General features: G+C 36.4%; 1 protein-coding gene across 1 annotated transcript in view; it reads right to left on the bottom strand.

Moving 5' to 3' along the window:
* Positions 1-7,004: 7,004 nt before the first annotated feature.
* The window catches only part of LOC101850605 (cGMP-specific 3',5'-cyclic phosphodiesterase), a gene marked incomplete at its 5' end in the record, with an annotated part of 6,155 nt that continues 1,653 nt past the window's right edge, over positions 7,005-11,506 (bottom strand). Inside the window, 2 exon segments of the mRNA XM_005110025.3 lie at positions 7,005-8,881; positions 10,306-10,389. Of these exon segments, the coding sequence (XP_005110082.1) occupies positions 8,171-8,881; positions 10,306-10,389 (795 nt within the window). The 3' untranslated portion in view covers positions 7,005-8,170.

Raw genomic sequence — 11,506 nt, 5'->3', positions numbered from 1 at the left:
CCCCATCATCCCACAATCCAACTGTTCGAGAGGTCAAAGTAAGGGAGCTATCCGGTTTCATTTTACGATCAAGTGAATTCTGCTGGATCAGCATCCACTGGTTTCTCAAGCCTTTATGTTCCCGTCAACCAACAACAGGTCGAATGCTCAGATCATCACTTACAGCTGGTCGAATGCTCAGATCATCACTTACAGTTTACGAGACAAAGTTGTTTGGAAAAAAACATTCATTGACAATAGCACAGGTCTCTAACTCTAATGTTTCCCCTTTAAAAGCCTGCCACACACACACGAGCCAATTCACGCCAGTTAGCCGGTCAAAAACGTGTCTTGCATTGAGCCTCAGCTTGCGATTATTTTTTACCATACATAACCCCCAAGCATTTTATCTGCACATGGTTTAGAGTTGTTTTTTTTTTTCAAGCAGAATTTTTATCTGACTCTGACATGAAATCAGCATGGTTTTTAGTGTCAAATTCATAGTAAATTTGGCGCCGACAGTGAATTGGGAGTCAAATACGCTTTAAAAAAAGAAAGGTTATTGTGTGTGCGGCCACCTGTAAGTAAAAAAAAAATTTTTTTTAAAGGAGAATCTGTTAAAATGAAGCTTGATTAATTACATGTACACCTTTCCCCCTTCCCCCCCACTCCCCCACCCCACCCCAGATATTATAGATATATATTATGCGTTGATTACCGGCTAAATCAAAGAGCAAACTAAAACGAAAAGTTAGAAAAGACGGCAGAAAGAGATAAGCAAAAGTGAAGGTAGCTAAGGCAGGAGGCAGTAACAACATGAGAACATGGCTTTACTTCACACCCATCATTATTGTGAAAGAGTACTGAAAAGCATATGCAGTGAGTCAAAAACTGAAAAGAAGAAAAAACCCTAAAGTAATCAAAGTGAAAAGAAGACAGAAGAAATCTATTTAAATATCATTGCAAACAAAAAAAAAAAGAGAACAAAAAAAAGGGAACCAAAAAATAAGAGAACAAAAACAAAAAAGTACATGTAGAAGGACAGAGAAGACACACGTGTCTTGTTCTAAAGGTAAATGCATGGGAGGGAACATGAGTAATACAAAATGCAATCAAAAAAAGAGTTGAACCTAAGAGAGTGCATAGACGGATAAAAGGGGGAACGGTCACAACAATATCAACAGTAATATATTCAGGTTTTTTTGCAAAGCTTCTTTGCTACATAACGATGAGACATTGAAATATATTGGATTTCTAGCATTGAAATAAAAAACAATACAACCCATCTGCGTGTCTTTTTGTGTGAGTTTGACTGTTTATATGTGTGTGTGTGTGTGATTGCATGCGTGTGTGTGATTGTGAGTATGTATGATTGTGTATATGTGTGTGTATGTGTGTGTTCGTATGTGGGCACATAAGAGAGAGTGGGAATAGTCAGCACACACAGTATAAATATCACTTGTCAGTAGCATTTGGGGACAACCATTTATAGTGCGTGAACAATTAATAATAAACAGTCCTCACTTTCCCTCCTTGCTGTATATCTCCCTGGGCAGGGCAGGGCAGCACAAGGCAGGCAGTATATCAAAGGTACAGCGACATGTGCTACGACTCGATTGTTGTGCTTCCAAATAGTTTTGACTCGGCTACAAAAAGGCAGGGACTACATCATCATCATATTACACATGATATTGGAGTTGGAGGTCTAAAGAATCGGACCAATAGAATCATGACAGAATAATTGATGACCATACTCTTTGTTGGTTTTAATTTTAAGCAGCCATTTCTAGTTTTAGTCCACTTCTTTAACCCTATCCATACGACGCAGGGAACTCTGTGCCACCACTTTCCAAAGTTGAAAGAGGGAATTTGCTCCTATATCCGATCCATACGTTTTGCATAGCAGTAGCAGTCTGTCAAAATGATTTTTTAAGAAATACTGAAAGTTTCAAAGAGAAGTATTCTAAATGTGAAGAATACAACCCCGGGGGTACAAAATGACCCCAGGGTGTACGGATAGGGTAAAGCATTTCAGAACGATTCACCAGTACATCTGCATCACACTTCTAGCAGGTCCGATGTTGAGAGAGAAAACACAAAATAGAAAGAACTGACTTAGCAAGCTGACTGTCTTTGAAGCGACGTACAAAAAGAAATTACACCACTAAAATTGTTTCAGAAAAGAAACTTAAACAGAACATTATTTCTTTTACTTTAACATAAAAAAGGGCTATTTTGAACCAACGTTTCAAAAGAAGGTCCAATGACTACTAGTAATAGGCTAAGTGGGTTATACAGGGATAAGAAGAACTTGCCCTATTATCACGACGCGTGCATTAACAGAGTTACACTTACCGTATCTCCAAAACTCTCACTACATCACAGATAATAATATACTATAAGGCCTCGCCTCTCACATAATTCAAGCTGAGCTGAAAGGGGTGTAAAACTTAAAGTTAAAAAAAAATTGTTTACAAATGTCATCCCTGATAAAAAAGGTGCACATCTTCATTGATCCACCAACAAATGTAACGTGCCAGTAAACATTCAACGCCATTCAAACTATCAAAAAAATCATCATTTCACATTAATTTCTTAGCTTTCAAAGAAGCATATAAAACTAACTATAGAGGTGGCAGTAAAAACGAACTGTGCTCTTGAACTTGAACCTTTTACGTCTATCTATAAAACAGTTGTGGACAGAGTAAGCGAATGGGGCTTATACTACAAGAAGTTCACACAGTGATCCACAACAGGAAAAAATACATTTTACATATAAAAAATATCACTGGAAAAATGTGCACAGGTAAACATACGAGCGGAAACTGTTCTTTGTATAAAAGTTGGTTCTTTTACACAATCCTCAAAACAGTCATTTTGAGTGCTTAAAAACAGACCACGGCTTACCCATCATACCTTGTTACTTATTTCATTCACAGAAAAGAGTTAGCATTGCATTCATGTCTTCATTAGTTCCGGTAAAAATACAACATTTTTATAATAAAACGCAATGCTGTTTCTTGCTGAAGCTCAACGTTCAACCTATCCACCACTAACCAAATCCACCTTGTCAGTATGTCCGGGTTTTAGCGATTATGAACAGCAGCTTGCTCTGTACCCTTCCCAGGAAGTTGAGATTGTTTCAGAATGATATCAGGTCTGCTGGGGTAATAGTATAGATTGTAAAGCACATGGAGCTTGCTGTTGAGAGGGAATTTGTGCAATACAAACATGCTATAGCTCGTTCACTTTCGTCTCACTGCAGTTAAAACGGGATAAAAACAAATCGCTCAGTTTAATTTTTCTGGCTCATTGCATGCGGGTCTAAAAGTTAAGCGACCAACAGAATCTAAAAGCTCACTCATAAAAGTCACTTCAAACTAAGGTTCCAACACGTTTTCTTTGATATAAGCCTACAGCGGGTCAAAAAAATAATAGGGGACTCACAGCATACACCTAAAACATTGAAAAGTTGACATATTTTCCTCAACGCCACTCTTTAAAGTTCGCCTCAGAAACACGATTCAAGAGACAAGGTGAGTATTTTTCGAGACTCACGTGGAGCACGTAGAGACGTCTAGACAGCTGGGGGATGAAATCTACAAGTTTACACTGAAATGTGGGGGCAGAGTGGTGTTGCTGTCTCTAAATAAGTAATTTGTAGGCCAGTCTACTGTAAGTAATTCATTTTAGTGATCCTGTGTATGCATCCAAAGAGCGGTTTTTAATATAGGGCCCAAAGAGAAGAACATTTTTATTACTGGGTGAAGATTTTTCGAAAAAATATTTTTGTTTGATCGCTGGCCTAAAGAAGTACCATGCAAAGTTTCGAGGACATAAGTAAATTCCTCAATGAGCTAGAATTTTTTTTTACACTGTCAGACAAAAGTGAACAAAGCTATACCTATTATTATTACCCTGGCCTCTGTAGCACAGTGGGTGGTGAACTTGGCCAACACATCAAAATTTTATATATATATATATAAAATTTTGATGTGTTGGCCTACACATTAAAATTTTTGAATGTCTCTCTCACAGTATTATTTTTTCTCCCACCTCTACATCTATACAGAGGACCAGACGCTCTGTCTTTATAATGAACAGCGCTACTGCATCTAGCTGGGTGTGGCAAGAAAAAAACTTTTTAAAAATCTACATCCCTTGCTACATTTTTATACAAAAATTATCAAATTGAGCATGATTGATTGTCAAAACTAGAAAATCCGTTTATTCAGGAATAAAACAAAACAAAAAATACCCTCCTTTCCCTCGAGTTTAACCCATTCGACCTGAACACACACATCTGAGTGTCTACTGTAGTAACCATTCAACTCATCAAACATACATACGCCTCCACACCCAGTCGACCTGAACGTACAACCAAGGGGAACCAGTGAAGTCGACACAGCTGAAAAATGTGTGGCGAGTTCTCCGAAACAAAAGTATCCAAATAACCGTGACCTCGTCACACCATATCCACCAGCCATCTTACACCATTTTCAACTTGTTTTATTTCATACAGTAAGGGCATGCAAATTCTTAACGGGTTTTATATATTGCACCAAAAAATGAGTCCGTTTTCTCTTTAAAACGTTGAAACCGAAAGGTTGACATGTGTAGATTCTGATTGAATAAACTCTGGTTTTATATTTTAAAAATATGATTAATTCAAGGTTGATACGTGTGGGTTTGCCTGTCAATCCACGGTGAACTCACCACACGTTTTTTCTCAAGTTGGAGTATGTGATGAGATAACTGTGACAAGTTCACTGAAAGCCCAACCAAGCATCTGCTTTAATTATCCTTCAGTGTCTCAAATATACGCCTCGGTGTATGGTGGTGGTCTAAATATAGCAGTCTTCACCCTCGAGAGTTAACTCAGACGCACGCGTCATGTAGGCTCATCTGACCTGAAGAGATACAGTCCAGTCCATTTATAACAGCCGCTGTTGTTACAGGAACTGGGATATAACAGTGATAAATAAAATCCCCGTTTTTTTTCTCTTTAAGTGTAAGTAATATGAACCTGGCTATAACAGGGTTCAATTTGCGCAGACTCGGATATAAATGACAGTGATCTTGCAGCACATGAACTTGCTTTCGATCCGTCAAATTATTAAAATTTGTCTCAATCAAGACATTTCGCCTGTTTGTATGATCGCTTGCTTAATAAACACAAACTTTCAAACACACACCTCCCCATAGTGTTGGGGGTCACTGATAGATTCCGTCTCAGTGTCAGCAAAACAGCCCACTGGAAAAGGATTTGTGGTAACCGAACATACAGTAAGGTGAAGATGCAATGATGCTGGTAGTGGTAGTTTCCTTTGATAATGGTTATACCAGGACTCACTTACTTATAACAGGGAAAAACTGCCGGTCCCGTGTGTCCTGTTACATATCTGAGTCTGACTGTAACTTTATCTGACTCAAGCGCTCCCATCAAGCATAATCAGACAAGCACTCGCTCGAAGCACAGATGGTGTATAACTACATGATACCAAGTACAGTGAAGTAATATTAATAATAACGATAATAATAATAACGATAATAATAATAATGACAATAATAATAATAATAATATTAATAATAACGATAATAATAATAATGACAATAATAATAATAATAATAAATACAAAGGCTGAGGCTTCATCATGAAAAAAACCATACAAACACAGATAGGTAACAATACATGATCTCATAAATATCACAGCCCGTGATGAAGATTCAAGTCGAAAAAGAATTTGGTTACGTCGGTTTCATTCAGGAAAATTCAGAGCGAGAGAACCCTCGACACGAAACTCTTAACTGTAAGTAATCACAACATACCGAGCTCGTAAACACACAGAGAATCAGTCCTCTGCGCCCTAACTGCACATCCCAACTGACGTCCTCAATGATTTATATATCGTAACAATATAAAAAGCCAGTCGGCAGACCATTGCAATACACACACACATACACACATAAATATAACATTCCAATACTCAAAAATACTTTGGATGGAGGCAAAAAAGCAATGACTGCTCATTTCAATCTTTGTGTCAAATTGAATAATAATCATAGTAGTAATAATAATCATAATAATAATAATGGTAATAATGATAATAATATTTACATCAGTGGAGTTATATAAAAATATAATGCACATAGATCTATATATATATCAAACTGACATCTCCACAGCAGGAACTCTGAAATCTTCCAATGGAATCATTTTAAAAGTCAGTGTGTAAAGCTCTGAGTCTGAGTTCAATGCACTATACATGATACAATGTACATGATTTCATGCGGAAAAAAAGTGAGTCAACGAGATCCCCGAGATTGCCATTAAAAGCGGATCAGCATCGAGCTGAAAACACCACACCATCAAACATCAAGTCGTACCAGCCTAGAAGTGGAAAAAACGGAGGTTTTAATAGAATGAAACTTAGGTACGTTTTAACTCTGGTGAGACCAGGACAACGCAGGTTAACAAAAAAAAATAAAAAAAATAAAAAACAAAGAAAAGAAAGAAAATAAAGAAAAAAAGAAAAAGGGGTGGAATTAATAATTAAAAAACAATATATAAAAAGAAGAAACATTCTACCCATCTTTTTGGGGATGGGTGCTACAAAGCATCGAATCACAGTTAATGCTACTCACAACAAACTCTAATAAACAACTTTAGTTAGCTTAAGCACTAATGATGATATGCGACTCCGACTGAGAATAGTTTGGGAGATTTTCAAGACTTTTCGGTATTATTTTACAAGAAAGGTTACATTACAAAAAAAAATTTAAAAAGTCAACTCACTAAAATGCGATAAAAGAGATTTGATACAGACTGAACAATATTTGAATTGCGTTCCATTAATATATCTCTATTGCAAATTGCCCAAGAACAGTCAATGAAACTTTTATTCTGATTCTAAATATCGATACAATAGCAGGAAAACAAGACTTTCCTACACGTTTTGAGATTGCACAAAACTCTCGTGATGCATGCTTCCCATAAATAAATAAGGGAACATTATTTCTCTTACTTGAACTAAAATGAAATCTTGTGAAATATCTGTCATTTACAACGTACTTAATTAAATCAATTGCACAAGAGAGATCAGGTCTGCCACACCTTACATTTGCTCTCACTACCTTTCAACACTCTTTTTTTCTTCTTCTTCTTACTGTCCCCATGGTTTTATGCACCCCGCATAATTTAGCAAAATTGGATAATTTTTTGCAGAATTTCTGATTATTTTCCTTTATCATTCTTTGTTAAAATTAACAGAATCGCATAATTTCCAATTTTTGGGCATAATTTCAGAACTTTTCTTGCATAAAACTACGGGGACAGTTCTTACAAGCATGGACTGAATTGAATTATAAATCTTATATTATAAAGATCTTGCTCCATCCTTTGGTATGGAACCTTCATTGCGATGTGAATCAAAATCTATAGGCATGTTGTTCTGACTTAATTAATTAAAGATACACTAACTTCATGTTCATAAAAGTTGAGGCAGGTTTGGTTGAGGTTTGGGTAGGTAATGTGATCTTTTGCTTCTACTATACAAATCAGTGTTAGACAGAAAAAAAAATGTAAAATGAAAAAAAAAAATCAGTTTGCAAATCAAGGAAGCTGTAACTTACAGTAAGTAGCCTAATGGTATTGAAACATGAAAATAAAAAAATAACCATCTTTACCAGACGCACAACTCTAGCCATCACCAACTGTGTTTACGACGCCATCAACTGAGAACAAATCAGGCATAGGATAAAGAATGATAAAAGGTCATGGCAGAAATTTATTTTAAAAGTACCATGATATGTCTTAGCAAAGTCAATTTGGAGTCTTATAAATATGTATTATATCTACCTGAGGCACATGTACATAAGACATGCATATTAAAGATAAAATTGATGTAAATTATTTCTAAAAATTCAACTAGATCTAGCATCTATGTGATATCAAGATCTTACAACACATACTAATTTTTTTAAAAGGCAGAATATTATTTGAGACATTTGCCTGATGATATAATAATTCGTTGCACAAAATTTCTGAAGCCCAGGTAGAAAAAAAAAGCCATCAAAATTAAATGCGACTGGTCTAAGAATACGGAACTTTTTAATAATAGCAATGGTTTGTTCTCAGTAATGAATAGCAAACAAATTTCTACAAAACCTGGCAACCTCGGGGCAGTAATTGTCAAGATGTGCTCGACTTGTCTTCCTCTCTGCCCCGTGACCTTTCCCGCCCTGAGAATGCTCGTTTTTTGCCACTGCTGCCTTTGCTAGAACTTCTTCCCCCACAACCTCTACCAAAAATTCTCATCCCTCCTCCTCCCCCTCCTCCTCCTCCATCGTGCTTTGATGACGTCTGATCGCCGTCTCCCGAGTGCTTCCATTTCTCCACGTCTGATTGGTTGTTTTTACTTTTACTTAATAAAAGCAGTCGGTCTTCGTGAGCGCCGTTGTTCACCTCATCCCCACTGTCTGACATAGCCGGTGTCTCATCCCCGCGCTTTTCTTTGTACCGTAATACATTTCTGTGTAGCTCTGGACTAGGCGAGGCGTCCTCGTTACCGTCTTTGACCGAGACGTCCAACGGTATCACGGTAAAACTCACATTCTCCACAACCGTGTCCTCATCTTCCTCCAGCTCCATCTCGTCATCGTCCTCTTTCTCTTTCACATTGTCTCTCGAACTTTTCGCACAAATCTTTTCATTGCTGTTGCTGCTGCTGCTGCTGTTGTGTTTCTCTTTCTTCTCATCCTCCTCCTTATCCTTGTCTGCGTTTTCCACTCGTTGCTCTTCCAGTCTCTTGTTCGCCGCCCTCGCTTCCATCTGCCAGTTCTCGCGGTTCTGTTGACATCCTTCCAACAGAGGGCTCAGCTTCGAGGAAACTTTGCTGATTGCCTGAAATACAAAATTATGAGCTAAAGCATTAGTGGGTGGTTGGCAGGTGCTCTGGTGTGGTTTGCTTCTTCTTTCCTATCAAACATCTACCGGTATTGTCCTTATCTCTCCTTCTTTTTTGTGTTTGTTACTCTCTTGTAACACCTCTAATCTTCGGCACTTGTATGACCTTATTGTGTTGCAAGTGCTGTGAAACACTCACTAACACTAAAACTAAAGCATTTGTTTTAGTAAAAAGGTTCACACCAACTTGCACATTGCTAAAAATGTGGGAGAAAAAAACGAGATAGACAGACAGAAATAAAAGAGAGAAAGAAAGGAAGTAGTACATTTCTAGTAGGACCGTCCAGCTGACTATGTATGAGCCACTATATATATAAGTGACTGCTGACAGTAACACAGAAAACAATATAATATATAGAAATAAGATTATCAGCAATATCTTTTTCAGCACCACAATCCAACCCTGTTATGATTTCATTGTCTTCTATAATTCCCCTTTCTTTTGTTTCAAGCGTCATGCATCATCATCTTTATAATTATTGCATGTTTGTATCATCCCAGGCAAAGCCTCCATATCTCGTCTTAATTTCAAACATTTTCCACATTTGAGCAAGATTTGTACCCATTTCCCTTTTCCCTGGGTTCATAAAACTACAGCTTGTTCGCTAAAACTACAGCTTGTTCGCTAAAACTACATCTTGTTCGCTAAAACTACAGCTTGTTCGCTAAAACTACAGCTTGTTCGCTAAAACAAGATGAAAAGGGCAGCAGTACTCAGTAATCTTGTTTCCTTGTGTCAGTTCTATAGGGAGCAAACAAACAAAAAATTTTTTTTTCGAGTTCACACTTTGCCACTTCACCTCACCGATTGGCGATGTTCACCTCGCAGTTTCTTTGGATTTTCTCCAAAATATGATGGCAAAGTGTTAAGCATAATGCAGGTAGGGCAAAAAGCCTTTTGTACTTTCTTCCCTTTGGACATAACATTGAGCTAAAAAAATAATTCCTTGGCTTGACTAGCATATTTGTCACACTTGCAAACGAAAACGTAATCAAGAGAAAAATGTTAAGTTTCCATGTTCTTTTTTTCACCATTTCTTCCAACTTTTGTATTATATTCTTGAGTTGCATTCAGATGAATTTCGCAACTTCATTGTAGTAAAACATATAGATAGGGCCTATGCATAATGTCACATTATTTCCTAACACACTTATTTCATTATTTATTTTATCAACTTTCATTGTTTAAATGTAATTTTATATCAGAGAGGACCAAAATGTTGTTTTTTAAAAACAAAATGAAGATGCCCAGTAACCTTTCAACATGTTATTAACCACTCTCTTCAAATGTTGCTTGGGTTAACAGAGACATTTATGCCTGGTAACCGTGTCATAAAAGAAAAGATTTCACCAGAACTTACGTCGTAGACAGGCATGCAAATGTCATCGATGAAGCCGACTTGAAGGTCTGGCAGTTTGTCGATCTGCTCCCGATCCATCATTGCCTTTGGGAAGGAGAGTATGGAAGGTCATGAGAACAGACACAAATAAATATCTTTCTCTTTCTTTGCTGTTTTTAACATTTTTAATAGCTTTTACAGAGATTAACATATAAAAAATACAAACGCACAGAACAATTGCAGAAATAGAAATGGAATATAAGATGAGTATGTTCAAACGTCTTTCCTTCTCCTGCTTCTTAACAGCTTACAAGAAAACCCCCCCCCAAAAAAAAAACGAACATACAGAACAATAAAATTGTAAAATAAAGAGGTCAGCATTTCTATAACTTGCCCTAAAATATCTCGGAGTATATAATCTTTTGATGATATTTCAGAAAAAAGATTGTTATCTTTTACATCTCTCTTATCGCGTCAGTTTGGTGGAAATAATATCATACTTGTAAAAGGACAACGCATAAAGCAAAAATGTCCATGTCATGATACTGCTAATGTTAAAAGGTTTGTTTTATTGTATGATGCAATTACTTTTGTGTTTTGAAAGATAATTTGTGAGGCGAGCCGACAAAATTAGTTACTTCTTGCAATCCACAAATGGAGATATTGGGCAAAATTCGACTCAAGGATCAAATCTGTAGATTTCCTATTGATGTCATATTTATTGTTTAAGAATAACATACCTTTCATTATTTCATGGGTGTAAATGGTAAAAACTTCACCTGGAAGCGTGAAGTATCTATTTCCTAAGGGCTCAAATCCGAGAAGTAACTCATTTTGTCAGCACGCTTCACATTTACTGGCTCCAGAACAAAAATTTGAGCATAAAAATGCAACCTTTAAGTTAATGCCTCTTCTGGTAAATGTTAGATTTGTACAACCACACTAGCCTTGCCTTTTCTAATAGAATTCACAGATGTCGAAGACCTCTCCTTTTTTAAACATATATATGGCATTGGGCTGACTGGCACATGATTACAGGCTACTAGGGTTATCAACAACAACAACAACAATAATAATGATTATAAATATAATGATTTTAAATATAATAAAATAATAATAATAATAATAATAATAATAATAATAATTTTAAATATAATAAAATAATAATAATAATAATAATAATAATAATAATAATAATAATAATAATAATGATAATAATAAT

Source organism: Aplysia californica, unplaced genomic scaffold (assembly GCF_000002075.1).
Source record: "Aplysia californica isolate F4 #8 unplaced genomic scaffold, AplCal3.0 scaffold00843, whole genome shotgun sequence".
Lineage (NCBI taxonomy): Eukaryota > Metazoa > Mollusca > Gastropoda > Aplysiida > Aplysiidae > Aplysia > Aplysia californica.
This window is presented reverse-complemented; position numbering and strand designations above follow the sequence as displayed.